This window comes from Callospermophilus lateralis, chromosome 19 (genome assembly GCF_048772815.1).
Source record: "Callospermophilus lateralis isolate mCalLat2 chromosome 19, mCalLat2.hap1, whole genome shotgun sequence".
NCBI lineage: Eukaryota > Metazoa > Chordata > Mammalia > Rodentia > Sciuridae > Callospermophilus > Callospermophilus lateralis.
Window position 1 is genome coordinate 26,812,581 of NC_135323.1, and position 17,930 is coordinate 26,830,510.

A 17,930-nucleotide genomic window follows, 5' to 3' on the forward strand; every position below is an offset into this window, starting at 1 on the left:
CTGAACTTTGAGCTGTTTTAATATTCTAGTGACTGCAACAAGTACAGTAGTTTAATAGCAATGACCAAATTATGCTTTACCTTCCACCTGGAGACAACAGGGACCTTTCAGCATCTGTTACCATCACACGACCACCTATGAACAAGAAAGAAATTAAATTTAGGTCTCCCAACCCTTTAAACATGACTAATAATTGCAGAGGCTTTAAATACCGAATAATCTGGGGGAGAGCTGGATTAGTAAGTAGTGCAGTAGCAACACAAAAGTGTATCTGGGCTTCCATATGAACATAGAGATGGCAGTCCTCTAACATCTTTCAACCCCAAACTACCACCACCTTTCTTTTTATGAAAACACTCCTATTTTTGTCAGTGAAGTTAATACTAAAATATACCACTTATTGAGGAGGCCAGGAAAAGCCTGTGGGTGTATAAGGAATGATGATGATGTACACTGTTATTAAGAATGGGTCTGAGGGGCTGGAGCTGGGGTAGAGCACTTGCATAGCATGCGTGAGGCACTGGGCTCAATTCTGAGCACCACATCAATAAAGAATAAAATAAAGCTACATAAACATCTGGGGAAAAAAAAAGAAAAGTAGATCTGAGCCAGGTGCCGTGGAACATGCCCATAATCCCACTGGTTTGGGAGACTTGAGGCAGGAGGATCATAAATTTGAGGCCAGCCTCAGCAACTTAGCAAGGCCCTAAGCAACTTTAGAGACTCTGTCTCTAAATAAAAAATGCAAAGGGGCAGGAGATGTGGCTCAGTGGTTAAGCAACCACAGGTTCAATCCCAGGTACCCAAAAAAATTGTGGGGATGTACTGCTCAATTTATAGCACTTGCCTACCATTACCAAGGCCCTGGGTTCAATTGTCAGTACTACAAAACCAAAAAATTTTAAATCTGAATTTTAACTGAAGTATGACAATAACTCATCTTTCTCAATCTTAAGAGGACATACAGAAAAATAGAGAGGCCAGTTAACTGCCAACCTAATGATAAAAACTGACAGCTTTCCTGCTGATACAAAGAACAAGATTTCTACTGTCACCATTATTGTTTGATATGAGTCCAGCCAAGGCAATAAGTAAGAAATAAAGGCACTCAGACTGCAAAGAAGAGGTGAATTGTCTTGATTCTCATATAGCACAGTTCTCTATAGAAAGCCCAGAAATAGAGTCAGGGTCAGCTGACTTCCAACCAAGTTGCCAAGGCAACCCAGGGAGAAAGGACAGTCTTTCCACTAACTTGTTCTGAAATAACTGGATACACTCAAAAAAAGACTGATTAACACCACCCCCTCATGTCACATGCACACATTAAACCAAGAGTCGACAGACTGGGGCTAGAGTGCAGCTCAAGACAGAGTGCTTGCCTGGCATGGGCAAGGCCCCAGTTTCAATCCCCAGGCAAAGAAAAAAAGACTGATCTAAAGGTCAGTTCAAAAACCTTACAGGCAGCACATGCCTGTAATACCAGTGGTTCAGGAGGCTGAGGCAAGAGGATCAGGAGTTCAAAGCCAGCCTCAGCAACTTAGCAAGGCCCTAAGTAACTCAACAAGATCCTGTCTCTAAATAAAATATAAAAAGGGCTGAGGGTGTAGCACAGTAATGGAGAGTGCCTCTGGGTTCACCACAATCACCACCACCACCACCACCACCACCATCACCATCACCAAATGCAAATCAAAGCCAAGATGAGATAGTACTTCACACCCATCAGAATGGCCAAAATACAAAACAAGCCAGCAGGGACATGGGGAACCTGGCACGTCCAAACTATTGGTAGAAACGTAAAATGGTGAAGCCACATGGGTAAAAAGCTTGGCATTTTCTTGCAAGTGAAATGCAACTTTACCCTAAGATCCAGCAGTTCCAGTCCTACAAATATCTCTACAAGAGAAATGAAGGTACATGTCCAGACTAAAACGGGCTCCAGTATGTTTACGGCAGCATCAATGCTAATAGTGTGAACAACTGGAATGTCTTTCAAACAGAGAATGGATAAATAGGAGGTTCACTGCTATATTCAAGGGACAGTTGATATACTCAGTTGATATACTGCTGACTATCAAGGTAATTAAACTCAGTTTAAAGAAAGAAAAAGCTCATCTCAAAAGGATATATGTTGAGCCGGACATGGTGGCGCCCGCCTGTAATCCCAGTGGCTCAAGAGATTAAGGCAGGAAGATGGTGAGTTCAAAACTAGCCTCAGCAAAAGCAAAGTGCTAAGCAGCTCAGTGAGACACTGTCTCTAAATAAAATACAAAATAGTGCTGGGGGTGGGGCTCAGTGTTGAGAGATCCTGGGTTCAATCCTCAGTACCCCGCTAACACCCCCCAAAAAAGGATATACGTTGATATTCCACAACCGTTCTACTCACGCACACTCTGAGTCCCAGCCCCAGCCCTTTCTATTTTTTATTTTTTAAAGACAGGGTTTCACTTAGTCACCCAGGCCTCGGCCTCCTGAGGAGCTGGAATTATAGGTGTGAACACCCCACCTAGTGTTCGCTGTCTTTGTTTTCCTATTCTTGGGGTGCTAGGGCCTCACATATGGTAGCCAAGCACTGGTCGGTCACTGAGCAACATCCCCATGCCTGTTTTAAAAATTTAAAGACTGCAAACTAACATCATGGAATTCTACATTTGAAATGACTGAGTTTCCAACTACACCTTAATAAAGATAGCAGACACAGTAGTACACACCCATAATGCCAGATACTGGAGAGGCTGAGGTAAGAGGATCACAAGTTCAAGGCCAGCCTGGGCAATTCAGCAAGACCTTGTCTCAAAGTAACAAACACTAAGGGCTGTGGATGGAACTCGGTGGTCAGGTGCCACCAGGTTCAATCCCTAGTACTGCAAAATTAATCATTTTTTCACCATTATAAAAATATTTTAAAAGATTGTATAACAGAGAACAAAATACATGTGTGAGTGTGTACACACATGACTCTTTCTTTGCATTCTGTTAGACGTTTCCAGTGATACTGGTTATCTTTTTTTTTTTTTTAAACATCTTAATTTTATTTTTATGTGGTGTTGAGAATCGAACCCAGTGCCTCATGCATGCTAGGCGAGCGCGCTACCACTTGAGCCACATCCCCAGCCCCAGGTTATCTAACTTTTGAAAAGTCTCAAATAACTGGCCCCACAGCCCACGCCTATAATCCCAGAAACTCAGGAAGCTGAGGCAAGAGGATTCTCTCTTCAAAGGCAATGGCCACATGCTCCTAAAGGAAGTCCTGCTGGACTCCTCCTCATTCTCCCAGGCCTCACTGAAGCCCCTGTTGAACTGTGAGGGATCCTGCCTCTGCTATGCTCCTCTAGACCGGCACCTGGTGGGGATGCTATTTCTCATCACAATTGTCACCTGTGTCCCTCCAGCAGATGACAAGCACTCAAAAGTTGTTGTTTTTTTTTTTTAATTTTCTTTTTAGATGTTGATGGATCTTCATTTATTTTTTTTTAAAGAGAGAGAGATGTAGAGAGAGATAGAGAATTTTTTAATATTTATCTGCAGGCACAACATCTTTGTTTGTATGTGGTGCTGAGGATCGAACCTGGGCCGCACGCATTTCAGGCGAGCGTGCTACCACTTGAGCCACATCCCCAGCCCCTATTTTTTTCATTTATTTATATGTGGTGCCGAGAATCGAACCCAGTGCACTAACACTGAGCCACAACCCAATCCCAAGCACTCAAAAGCTTTAATGCTGTACGCAATTGTGTCTTCCTTGCCGTCCGATTCGGTGCCCAGTGACGCATTGCCATTTCAATGAACATTAGGTAAATTTAAGTCCCACTCACATTCCAAGCAAGAGGAACAGATCCAGTAGAAGATCTTACCCACTGCCAACATAAAACCTGGGTCCAGCACAAAGCAATGAGCAGAAAATAAAAAACTAGCCTCTACTTTTTCAGCTCATGAATCTTTCACTGTTTACTCAGAAGACACCACTCCCAAGTGTCCTAAACCACAGCCTCAAAAAGAATAAGGGAGAAAGCATCATGATGTATCAAGATCTGGCAAAGGGGACCTAGAGACCCAGTCGACTGTCGTGTGAACCAAGCAGTCACTTACCTAGGTGTTTCCTTGGCTCTAGGAAGGGTCTGCATTAGAACAAAACACAAACCATGTATGAGCACACAAGAGTCTTATAAAGCACAAATATAGACATCTGCACTAAACAATTTAAAAACTATTAAAATGAAGTGAATATTCAACTTTATGGGAATAAACTGGTGATGGGCCAGAAGGAGGAAAGCACATCACCTCTTGATGATGAAGGAAATCCCTGCTTTGTTCTCCAAAATCCATTTCAGGGTTGCAAGGTCATAATTTTCAGGATGTTTGAAGGCGACTCCCTCTGGAAGGCCCTGCACTACCACAGCCGACTGGTCTCTAAGCATCTTCTCATACGGGACAGGCACCACCGTGGATTTGCCTAAGGCTTTCCCTGAGGAAGGAGTGAAGAAAATAAACATCATTAAATGACTAAGAGTAAGAAACTATTAAAAGCTTATCACCAGGGGCGGGAACCGGGTTCCATTCTCAGCACCAGCACCACATAAAAATAACGGCATTGTGTTGTGTCCATCTTAAAAAAAAACAAAAACTCTCACTTTAAAAAAAAAAAAAGCTTATCACCAACTAATAAATAGCATTCGTGACATTTTGTAGTATTTCATTATAAAATTACTTTGAAATACTACAGGGTCCTAGTCCTGTTAGTTTTAAATATGATACAGATCCAAAGGGTCGAAATTTAACCCTAAAATTTACACAAAAGGAGAGTAAAAATGACTGATTTCTTGCAATATTCTGTCATAAGATGGTCCATGCTGGTTTAACACATTCTGGTCATATGTAACTCAGTTTCAGGACATAAAAACCTGACAAATCCAGATAATCCAGATAAGATAACTTGAAAAATTTCAGCTACTTTTCTGAACACTTAAGTAGATAAATAAAACTTTGGCCCCGAGAAGGTGTATCTGTCAGCCTGTCTGTGCTGACCGGTGATGAGCCCCAGACTGAAGACTCAACCCGACACCCCCCCCTTGACTATTTCCTTTGACAGGCTTTGCAGCACACATGATTAACAGAAGGCGATTTTGCAGGAAATTGGGAGGATCAGCATTACTGTCAAAAGGAACAACTCTAAAAGCTACACTTGATTCTGGGTTCCTTGAAAATGGAAACAGAGGTTCCAGTGGCCTGGGAGGCAGAGGCAGAAAGATCACAAGTTCAAAGCCAGCCTCAGCAACTTAGTGGGGCCCTGAGTAACTTAGCAAGACCCTTTCTCAAAATAAAAAGTAAAAACAAGGCTGGGGATATGGCTCAGTGGGTAAGTGCCCCTGGGTCCAACCCCCAGTACCAAAAAGAAAATGGAGGGCTGAGATGTGACTCAGTGGTACGTATGGCACCTTCCTGGCATGCCCAGGCCCTGGTCTGTCCCCAGTGCTGCACACCCAGGGAAATGGAGATGCAAAGAAATGCTGTTTCTACTTTCACCCCGTATCTGGGAATCAACCTGTTCAATCTATAAGAATGTGTGCAAGAACTGCTGACCCAAGGACATCATCTACCATTTAGAAAACTCCCACATGATGTATCTTACAAAATCAAGGGGCATGGCTTTTACCATAGCAAAAGCAGAAATAGTCCTCAACTGTTTTCCTGAGCGTCTCAATCTCTACGGCGTCCACACTCATCCGGCTGGCCTGAGGTGTGGACTTCATCTTATGCATCTCGGCTGCCTTTTCTTCTTCTTCAACACCTGGAAAACAATGGGTGTCGTGAAGGCCATGACTCTCATCCCACTATCTGGCTGCTAGTAGGAATATTTTTCCTGTATTCTAACATTTACGATGAAGACAAGGATAAAGAGGAAACGTTTAAAATAAAAACCTAGAAGACTTGCATGAAATTCATATGAAATGGCAAACAACTCTGATGTAAGCATAAACTAAAAATACTACACATTAGCTACTAGCGGTTTTAAAAAAAAAAAGATAAATAATTTATTAGTTAAAAAATCTAAATCATCACAAAAAAATTCTAGATGTGCAAAGTCAAACTCAAGTCCACTAGGTACTGTGGCACTGAGGATGTGGCAGGCGAGACCAGGGTATGTGGTGAGCGCCAGCGGGGGAGGCAGGCCTGCCAGCACGCACCCCGGCTCCAGCCTTCAGCTGCAGCGACAGCACCTCCTCAAGAGGTCTAGATTCCACTCCATGTTGAAATAATACTTTAGATAGTAAAATTACATTAAAAAAAATTACAAAAATGTGGGGCTGTGGCTTAGTGGTAGAGCACTTGCCTAGAATGTATGAGGCACTGGGTTTGATCCTTGGCACCACATAAAAATAAATAAAATAAAGGTATTGTGTCCATCTATAACTAAAAAATTAGTTTAAAAAAAAATCACTAAAATGAATTTCAGTTCTTAATTTCAGTTCTGTCACCCCCTAGAAAACTAAAATTATGTGACATATATTTATTTGGACATCACTTCTCTAAATACTAGGAAAGGGACTCAACTCTCCTGAAGAATTTCTAACACTGACTCCTTGTCCTATTTATTAGGTTTCAGAAGACCTCAGTTGCTCCTTATCTGCAAAACCCAGTTATGAAAACAAACGCAGACTCCTGGTATTCCACTCCTCACCTTTCTAAGGGCATGGAAGTGTACCCAAACCACCACTCCGGTTCTCATTTTCAATACAGTGTTTAATAAATGACATGAATACATCATGCTTCATGTAAGACAGTCTTGGTGTGAGGGGATTTTGCCCAGTGGGGTGGCCTGGGCAAGCTAAGTGCCCCAGGCATATCTAAGGCAGGCTGGACCAATTGGGTATGTAGTGAGTATTAGACACAGTTTGGACTTAACAATACATTCAATTTATGATGGGATTATTGGGACATAACTCCATCCTAAATTGAAAAAGACTGCCTGCATTAGGAACTTAAGAATGACATCCAAAGAAAATTCGCCAGAAAATACTGAGGAAGGGCAGGGGTAGGTCATGGGTATATTGGGGCATACCTGTAACCCCAGGCAGGAAGATCAAGTTCAAGGTCAGCCTTGAAAAGTTAGCAAGACCCTAAGAGCAACTTAATGAGACTGTCTCAAAAAATAACAAGAAGTATAATGATGTCACTGGGAAACAAAGCGGAGGGTCATCTACTTCAGAACATTCAAAAAAGCATGATAGCATCCTGTCCCTTTACTCTGGGGAGCAATCAGGAGGTGAAGACAGTCCTGGGTCCTTATCATCCTCTGATCTGGAGTCAGGAAATGAGAGGGAGGGGACCAAAAATGTCCAGGATGTCCTCAGTGGTGCAAACACTAAAGGGCTGCAGATAACCCTAATCCTCAGCTAGCCCCTGAAGCACCATCCGAGTAAGGATGTATGCAGAAGAGAGTACACGCACAGCTGCAGTGAGATCAGAGCACTCATGGGCAGACGGTAGCTGAGGACCACCAATCAAAACAGCATAATCAGTACAAACTTAAATAGATAAATAAAATCAAGCCCTTATTGTTTCTCAAAATATAAAAAATACTGACAAATTTTTTAAAATAAATCACTACTGCCAAGCACAGTGGCGCACGCCTATAATCCTAGCAGCTCAGGAGGCTGGGGCAAGAAGATCTTGAGTTCAAAGCCAGTATCAGCAAAAATGAGGTGCTAATAAGCAACTCAGCAAGATCCTGTCTCTAAATAAAATACTAAATAGGGCTAGGGATGGGCTCAGTGGTCTACTGCCCCTGAGATCAATCCCTGGTGTCAAAAATAGATAGATCAGAATTACAACTGGGAGTGAAAATACATACAGTGGTGGGCTGTATGCTTTCCCCCCTAGGGCTTGCCAGGGTTCAAACCCAGGGCCTTACGCGTGCCAGGGGAAAGCTCTACCACTGAGTCTCATCCCCAGCCCTAGACACATCTTTCTTGGGGGGAGGGGATGATATGGGAGATTGAACCCAGGGCCTCCCACATACCAGGCAAGTGTTCCGTTCCACCACTGGGCTACACTCTTTGGACTTTTGAAAAGGATTAAAAATGCAATTGAGCACCTTCGTTAACGAATTAAACCTGTTTGTATTCATTCCTGATCTGCCACAGGTGTTGTGGATTGGATCTCAGAGCCTGTGCTTGGCTGTGAGCACTCCTTCCTTTCCTCTCCTCCTCCTGTGTTTAAGACACACTGTCACGCTGAGTAGACGCAGGCTGAACACTAACACAACACCCACGCTGTGCAAGTGTGCGAGGATTAATACCTCTGACAAGGTCAAACAAGCTCCCTAAGGCCCCTGAAGGAAAGAAGACAAACTCCATGAAGACACAGTCAGGAGCGCCCACCAGGGGACGTGGGCAGTGTGGGGAGCCCGGCTTCACTCTGCTCCACGCTCAGGCTCAGCTCCATTGAGACACTTGTTTCCCACACACCAGGCATTTACCACAGCAGGAAGGGCCAAAGGAAGGCCACATCTTGGCATAGGCCTGAACCTCACAGCTGTGCGAAACAAGCCCCTTACGCTGAGCGGTGGCTGAGCAGCAGAGCTCACCAGGAACCAGCCAGGCCCTGGGTCTAGGGAGTGGGGCGAGGAGGGAGGAATGGGGGACCTGCTTATCTGAATAAGACTTAACCGCCAGGGTCGTGGCTCAGTGGCAGAGCACTCACCTAGCATGAATGAAATACTGGGTCCAATCCTCAGCACCACATAAATATAAAATAAAGATATTGTGGCCCTCCTAAAACTAAAAAAAAAAAAAAGACAACCAATTCAGAACTTCACCTTCTTTCTAATATGGTCTCACAATCCAGAGTAATGCCTCACTAGGAACATATTACCATTTTTCTCAAACAATTACCATTTTTCTTAAACTCTTCAGTATTTGCACCAATATATTACCATGTCAGTGATTCAGTTTGAACATCTTGAAATGTTTCCATAAACATGTCAGGAAGGTTTTGTTTTTGGTTTTGCTTTTTTAGTATGAATCTCTTTCTGCATTAGAAAGAAAATATGATGTCTTACCTATGAGTATATTTAAAATTTACAAGATACTAAAGAAAAAAAAAAGACATTGCTTACAGTATTTTACAAAATCTTTCTGGAAATCCTTTCTGGAGTTGACGAAAGCACGACCCCTCTCGGTTCCGACCACAAACACGTCTGTCTCGTATACCGCGATGCAGGCCACCTCTGCCTTGGACTTGGCCAGCTCCTTACACTGCAACACAAGCAGCGAACGCTGTACGTCAAGAGCTGTTGGAGCACAGTGTCTGCAGGCTGGACACAAGGACTCGTGCTAGAAACCATCCTCTGCCCTGTGAGGGGGATGGCACCCAGGGTACCCTATCATTGACCTACAGTTCCCAGGTTTCTTTTCTATTTTTCATATTGAGACAGGACCTTGCCAAGTTGCCCAGGCTGGCCTTGACCTTGCCTCAGCCTCACATGTTGCTGGGATTACAGGTGCCACCACAACCATCTTAAAAACTCTTAATGCATAATCGGTACTCAGGGAAATTCCTCTCTAATATCACATACAGAAGTGTCTCCATTTTAATGTACCTATCTTTGTAGGTAATTTTCATAACTAGTTCCAAGCAGAAGAAAACACAAGAATTTTTAAGGAAAAAAGCAGAAATATTCTGCAAACTGTTATAGATGAGATTCCTTAAAAAAGAGATTTGCATACATTATTGCTGAGGAATTCTCTCCATCACATCTGAGAGGTACAGGAGAGGGAAGAGCTATGAAGGAACAGCCCTGGAGGAGTTTGGGAGCTGGGGTACCCTACCAAGACAAGGGCTGAGATGAGCAAGGGGACTCTAAAGCTAAATGCAACTGTGAGAATTTAATGGCATCAGCCCTGAAATAGGAAGCCAGGAGTTCTAAATCCCACCCCATTAACACCCACTACAGAATTTCACCTCCAGAAATTTTTAGGAGTGCATACTCAACTGAAACCACATGGAGGTGGGTATGCTACCTACTAACTTCATATGCACCCTTTATACGTAGGGTCTGGTGGTGGTACCTGTGATCATGGCAATTTGGGAGGCTGAAGCAAGAGACTCACTTGACTTGAACCCAGGTGTTCAAGGCCAGCCTGGACAACACAGCAACATCCATTTCAAAAAGCACACAAAAAAAGCCCATTTTACAGATGTATCATGATTCATTTAGTGCTAACATTACTGAAAAGGCAGCTAGATTCCATTTTCTCTCCTAAAAATAATACTGCAATAATAATCTGGTAAGAAAACATTCATATGCAATTTGAAAAATTTTCTCAAGAATAAGTGCCACTGCTGGCCACGGTGGCCCACACCTGTCATCCTGGTGGCTGGGAGGCTGAGGAGAAGGATCATGAGTTCAAAACCAGCCTCAGCAAAAGCAAGGCGCTAGAAAACACTGTGAGACCCCATTTCTAAATAAAACACAAAATAGGGCTGGGGATGTAGCTCAGTGGTAATATGTCCAAGTCCAATCCCTGGTACCAAAAAAAAAAAAAAAGAATCAGTGGCATGAAAGAGAGCAAGAACTAACACTGGAAGCATAAACACTGTCAGGATTCTTACCATCTACTGAAATCTGCTTTCTAAGAAGGTTCACCTCATTCTACCAAATGCCAGTGTGCAACTATGCTAAAAATCCTAATATCATAACCAATACTCCTCTGGTTGGTAATAAACTAATAAGTATTGTTGTCTAATTTTCTGCAAACTATCATATCCTTTGCCCATCTTTCTACAGTATCAGGATTTCAAATTTGTCTTAGAGTAATTATTTTTCAGTCTAGAATTTACCTTGGAACATGATGATTCCATAAACTGAAGCTTTTTTCCCTAATAGCTTATTGTTTCAGTATCATTTATTAAAAACTAGCTTTCTTCTGTTTTTGGTTTATACAATAATCAATCTCTAATTTTCTAAGTGGAAGTAATTTCTACATAATACTTAGTTCAGCCAGGTGCAGTGGTACATACCTATAATCCCGACAGCTGAAGAGGCTGAAGCAGGAGGATTGCCAAATTCAAAGCCAGCCTCAGCAATTTAGCAATGCCCTAAGCAACTTAGTGAGCCCATGTCTCTAAGTTTAAAAAAAAAAAAAAAAGGCTGGGAATATAGCTCAGTGGTAAAGTGTCCCTGGGTTCAATCCTTACTACCACTACCCCCGAAAAAAAGAACTTACTAAAACAGCTGAGTATAAAGAACTGAGTGCTTTAGCTGGAGGGGTAGTTTAAGGGAACTGATGAAGGGTTAAAATCCAGAAAGAAACCTTACCACAAAGAAGAAAAAAAAAAAATTGGGGAGTGATGTTCATGAAGTTACAGCATATGACCATACACCATTCTTACTTTTCTTCAAGAGGTAACTTTAATTTTTTCCTTGTGGTGCTGGGGATCAGTCCTAGGGCGTTGCCCATGCTACACCTTCAGCCAGAATGGGCTAGGGATCTGTCCAGTGGTAAAGTGCTTGCCTAGCACACATGAGGCCCTGGCGTTTAATGCCAAATACCACAACACATACACACACCAAAAAAAAAAAAAAAAAAAAAAAGAGTAAAGGAAGAAAACAATGCCCTAATGGAAAACAAAAGAGAATCTACCAGCAGGAGGCAATGGCGCAGCCTATAATCCCAACAGCTCAGGAAGCTGAGACAGGAGGATCACAAGTTCAAAGCCAGCCTTAGCAACTTAGTGAGACCTAAGCAACTCAGCAAGACCCAGTCCCTAAATCACATATTTAAAAAAGGGGCTGGGATGTGGCTCAGTGGTTAAGCACCCCTGAGTTCAATCCCCAGTATCAAAAAAAAAAAAAGATGATACACCAACACTATCAACTGAGCCCTGTGAGGTATCTGGTGGTGGTCAGCCACTAAAACAGAGAAAATGCACAACTTCTTCCAACTTGGAATATTTCATTCTAGTTTGTCAGAAATACCTAAGTCTGATGTTTTTTGAATCAAATATTTTATCTCCAGCTATAAGCCTATAAAAACGTAATAAACAAATTGTACATGTACATCTACTGTCCTAGAAATATAAAAACACAGCAAAAATATACTTAAAATTTCATTATAATTGTGTGTGGTAGAAAAAAAACCTGAGTAAAGAGTTAACACATGAGCTGGGAATGTGGCTCAGTGATAGAGTGTTTGCCTAGCATGCCTGAGGCCCTGGGTTTAATCCCCACATCACCACCACTACCACCACCACCACCCTAAAAAAAAAAAAAAGCACACAGTACAAAATTTAATAGACAGTGGCAGAACAGAAACAACTGTGTAAATGCATAATAATCAAGATGATGAGACAGAGAAGAGCTACCGGCCTTATGGCCCAAGATCTGAGTGACCCACACACAGTTGCAATGAAACACCAGCAGCACACACCATGACTTATTTGGAACAATTTCAAATATTATGATTAAATTCAAAGTTAACATTTGCAAAACAATGGATTGTCCACAAAAACTGGCAATAAATGTAAACAATTAAATATTCAAGGACATTCTGAAGCTCGATAATAAAATGTGTTTTCAAAAGCTTAAATTTATAACAAGTAAAAAAAAAAACTATTCTTTTTAAAATCAAATTTAATGTTTTATAGAAAACAAATCCACCTTATCCAACAGACCAAACCTATCCAACTATGGCAGAACCACAGACCACCTCACCATGGACTCGAGGGCAGACATGAGGAAGGTCACCACCATCCTGCTCTCCGAAGACTCCTCATCTTCAACGGGCAGGGTAGACATCGCTACCTGGGCCATGATCCCTGTGCAAAAGAAGCAACATGAACGTGAGTGACAGAAACCAGGGTCTCAGCACACTTCAGAGCTGTGAGGTGGTCACCGATTGCTTAGTTTCCCTTCTTCAGTCATCTACTTTCCCCAAAGCTTTTACCTCAAAGAGACCCTACCTCTTCACATCCCATCTACCATTAATTATTTCCATGAACTCAGCTTGGCATCCCACCCAGACTAAATCCAGAGGACGCCCAGCTGGGCTGGGGTGCAGCTCAGTAACAGGCAGAGCACCTGCCTCCATGTGCAAGACTCTGCATTCAATCCCCCAGGACCAACAAAATTTTTAAATATCAAAGTGCATAAATGCACTCTATGTCATGTATAACTAATTAAAACAAAACAAAACAAAAAAAAAACAGAAGGTGCTCAGAACTGGTTAAAATTCTCCCAGTGGGAGAAAAAAGAGGAGGTGACACTTCCCACAGTGGGACACTCTATCAGGATCCAAACAGCAAGAGACACAAAGTTCTGTCCTGCCCTCCCATCCTGCAGAGCACAGGAGTGGGTGAAGTGGCTAGTCTGGTGAAATTTTTACTAGAAAAGAAAGAATCCGCAGGGCCTCAGGGAACTCTAAGTGTCTTCTACCATAAAGATTATTTTTCTCATTAGGAAACATTTTCTGATACTTTTGTATTAGCAAAAATCCTCTGATGAATGTCAAACACCATAAAACACAACATATTAAAAAAATATTAATTGTTGCAAAGACATGCAGGAATGGGAACCTTCATGCATCTTGCTTGCAATGTAAAAGGGTGCACAGCTGCTGTGGGGAACAATTTAGCAGTTCCTACAAAGATGGAGAGGATCATCACATCATCCAGCAACTTCACTTATGGATACACATACAAGAACTGAACACCGGGGCTCCAGCACCTACATGCACCTACGTTCCCAGCAGCATTTTCACAACCATCAGAAGGTGAAACAACTCAGAAGTCCATCCAGAGATGAATAAACAAATGTGCCGTGTGCAGATATGGAGCACTACTCTCAGCCTTCAAAAGGCAGTCTGACACAGCCTTCCACACAGTAAGTCCTGGGAGCGCTGCACTAGTGAGTGGATTAAGTCAGACACAGGACAGTCTCTATAAGTGTGGTGACTGGAAGACTCAAATTCAAAGAACGGTGGGTGGGGGGTTAGCTGGGTGCAGTGGTGAACACCTGTGATCCCAGTGGCTCAGGAGGCAGAAGCAGAGAAGATGGTGAGTTCAAAGCCAGCCTCAGCAATGGTGAGACACTAAGCAACTCAGTGAGACCCTGCTTCTAAATAAAATACAAAATAGGGCTGGGATGTGGCTCAAGTGGTCAAGTGCCCCTGAGTTCAATTCTCCGTACCCCACTCAAAACAATGGTGTGTGCCAGCAGGTGAAAGAGGCAGTAAAGGGGAGTTATTGATTAACAGGGGCAGAGGTCAGTTGGGAATGATGAAAAGTCTTTTTTTTTTTTTTTTTAAAGTGGTGCTGAGGATGGAACTAGCGCTCTGCACATGTTGGGCGAGCGCTCTACCACTGAGCCCCAGCCCAGCCCCATGAAAAGCTTTTGAGATAAGACAGTAGTGACAGCTCCCTAGCAACATGAATACACTCAATGCCAGTGAACTGTACGATCACTAATAGTGAACACACAAACTTTTACAATATGTATATTTAACCAAAGTAAAATTAAAAACCTACATAAACACACTCGAAGGCAAAAATCTGAAACAATTTTTAAAATCTGGTTTCCTATAAATAGTATGTAAATTAGACACTTGTTAAAACTATTTCTTGCAATTTAGTTAAATTAACCAATTTTCCAGATCAAGTAATAAAATAAAACAATATACAAGTATGATGGAAAAATTAAAAGACTGGAAACATAATGGGAATCTAAAAACATATCTGCATGTACATTAGCTCACTGGAAACACCTGACTATCTGACACCAAACCTCAATATTCAGAGGACCCTGACAAGCACTGGCAGAGCTGGGAGCAGGCATACACCTTGGCCTAAAAACATGTCAAACATCCCACTAGGACGAACTGTTTCCATGAAGTCTGCAATCCAGATTTAACACCTGTTACCAAAAGAAGCAACTGCCAAGCCAGACTTTAGGCCTCAACAAATAATGAAGAATACATACTTAGAAAATATATCTTTAAAATAAAAATCAGGTGCAGTGACACACACTTATAATCCCAGTGACTTGGGAGGCTGAAACAGGAGGATCTCAAGTTCAAGGACAGCTTTGAATGCATAACAAGACCCTGTCTTGAGAAAAAATTAAAACTGCGGATGTACCTCGGCAGTGGAGTCCCAGTAGGTTCAATCCCCAGTATAACAAATAAGCAAATAAAAATCAACTGACACTTATTCCCCCATATCTGTGGACAAATAGAAGTAATTTTGTTTCTCAAAACAAGATTCTGCTTTCTGGAAATGGGTGCACTGGATGACTAGAGACAGAATCAAACAATGCTTCAGACAGGTAAGTGGCTAGATCCCAGAAAGCCGCATTCTTTTCTCTTGGATAAGGAAGCCTCAGTAAGTTGTATTAAAACATGATTTAGTCAAAACAGACAACAAAGGCCTATTACTTTTCAATAAGACACTTGTTAGAATATACTGTCATTATTTCTGAAAACACATATTTATTCATATTCTCACTTTTCCTTTAATTTCCCAGGAAGAGAAAAGAGAGATGTGTTCCCATTTTACAAATGCAGTGATTCTCCAAGTCACAGAGCCACTACCAGAGTCAACACATGAAACCACACAACTTTCTGCTGACTGTTGTCTCCCTTCTCTCAGAGCACACTCAGGCAGTCCAGCTCCATCACTGGAATTCCTGGGGCCAGACGGCCAAGTCACAGCAAGAAAAAAAGCACCTTGGAGGTGCCAGCTCAATTGGGACAGGGGAGGCGGCCTGTTGCTCAGAGCTGTCCACTCTCCTCATGGTACACTGGGTGACAACAGAATCTCACTAGGCTGCTCTTGGCCGATCCCAAGAGGCCACCTCCCTGGAGAGGGCTCAGTTGGGACCATGCATGGAGCACTGGCAGCTAACTATATTTCCCCGCTCTCTTTCCCAGAATCTGCCAGCCAGCACTCCCCAGAGGGCACTCCCCAGAGGGCACAGCAGGCAAGCACAATGCTCTGGTTCTCCCAGAACCAAAGCCATAGAGCTGGTTCTGAGCTCACCACACCACCAGCTGCCGCTCAACCGCAGGGGCTGCGCTCACTGCCTCTTGTGTAGACAAATAGCTGATCGAGCACTTACCAGGAAAGTTCCTTTCACCTTTCACCTTCTATGAATGTTCTCTGGACTTCACATACAAGAGGAAAGCCTCAAGGTGGCACACACATTTGTAAGATCATGAGTTTGAGGCCAGACTGGGCAACTTGGCAAGATGCCGTCTCAAAACAAAAAGGACTGGGGTGTGGCCAGGAGGCACAAGGCCTGGGCTCCATCCCTAGCACAGCAAAGGAGGAAAGGAAAGGTCTGGGCTGGGAATGTAGCTCAGTGGTGGAAAACAAGAGGCTGGCCAGACAATGTGGCACACAGCTGTAACCCCAGCAATTCAGGAGACTGAGGCAAACTGGAGTCCAGACTGGGCAATTCAGTGAGGCCCTGTCTCAAAGCAAAATAAATAAAAAGGGCTGAGAATGCAGCAGAGTACCTGACTAGCACCTAAAGGCTCTGGGTCTGCCAAAAATCAAAGAAGAACCCATGAAACAAAAATTTAAAGCAAAAAAAAATGGGGCATGTTGTTCTGCACTCAGAAGAAATGCAGCTAGCATGATTTTTATTTCTGAACTTCATAAACAACTCCTTGGAACAAAAAGGAAAAAAAAAAAAAAATCAATGAAACTGTTGTGGACTCCATAAAGCCTTAAATACAAAAAGATGGATCCCAGCCAGGCACAGTGACCCGTAATCTGTGATCCCAGCTACCGGTAGACTTGAGGCAGGAGGATGGAAAGTTCCAGGCAAGGCTGTCTTTTAAATATAGAAAGGGGGGGCTGGGGTTGTGGCTCAATGGTACAGCGCACGCCTAGCACACGCGAGGCCCTGGGTTCGATCCTGAGCTCCACACAGATAAAATAAAGATATTGTGTTCAACTACAACTAAAAAAAAAAACAAATATTAAAAAAGGGGGCGGAGGGGGGTGACTGGGAACGTGGCTCAGTGGTTAAGTGATCCCGAGTTCAATCTCTTATACCAAAAAATAAATAAATATAGAAAGGGAAACTGAGCCGAGATGGTTCACAGGTAAGCACAGCGTCAGGCTTTCAGCTCCTCAGTACTTAACACAAGGCACTCACTGTCCCACTGCGCAGCTTGATAATGGAGAGGTGGTGAGGGAGAGGGGGTGATCTCACTGTGTAAGGCAGAAAATCAGTCATCAACAAACAACCCAGAGTATCCAGTCCAGAGATGAGCTATCAGACATGTCAGCCGACAGCCACTTCAGTCAGTTAAATTAAGATTAAATGACAGTTCAGTTCCTCAGTGGCACTGGCCAGTTTCAGTGTTCAGAAGCCACATGTACCTATATATACAACACTCTCATCACCACAAGAAGCTCTATTGGACTACTACAGAGATTAAACTTTATCAAATACATTTATAAAAATCCTCATGACCCCGAGAGCCATGTTGGTGGCAGCTGTCGTGAAAGGATCAGTCAAACAAGGGCATACAAGCCAGCAGAGTCCAGACCAACTCCCATGAATTCTTCCCATAAAACCTCCAGGGATTCCTGGTCCAAGAGCGCACCTACGGGAAAAAGACCTGGTGGGCAGGCTCCTTGAGAAAAGGAACAAATGTTTCACAGTATGCTAAGGAGGAAATCCACATGCGACACCAGGGACACAGATTCTCAATATAAATTAATAAAATCCCAAAGAACCCAAACACTCTCAGTGTCAGGAGCAGGCCTCCAGGATCCACTACACCTGCTACCTGCCAGATTGTAGATTTCTTCCTCCCAGAAAAGCACCACTTGCATATCTCCACACCACCTAACAAAATGGGACTATACCAGTCTCCCAACACCTCAGTGAAGTTACCTTGGCCTTTTTATTTCCATAT

General features: G+C 42.9%; 1 protein-coding gene across 8 annotated transcripts in view; it reads right to left on the bottom strand.

The window, feature by feature from the left end:
- Gtf2i (general transcription factor IIi) overlaps positions 1-17,930 on the bottom strand; it is an 88,504-nt gene that overhangs the window by 51,616 nt on the left and 18,958 nt on the right. For all 8 annotated transcript variants that reach the window (XM_076839932.2, XM_076839936.2, XM_076839935.2 and 5 more), the window contains exons 2-7: positions 12,716-12,819; positions 9,119-9,257; positions 5,654-5,788; positions 4,282-4,465; positions 4,090-4,118; positions 81-135 (exon numbers count right to left, since the gene is read on the bottom strand). In XM_076839932.2, the coding sequence (XP_076696047.2) occupies positions 81-135; positions 4,090-4,118; positions 4,282-4,465; positions 5,654-5,788; positions 9,119-9,257; positions 12,716-12,814 (641 nt within the window). In that variant the 5' untranslated portion in view covers positions 12,815-12,819. The remainder of the gene's footprint in view (positions 1-80; positions 136-4,089; positions 4,119-4,281; positions 4,466-5,653; positions 5,789-9,118; positions 9,258-12,715; positions 12,820-17,930) is intronic.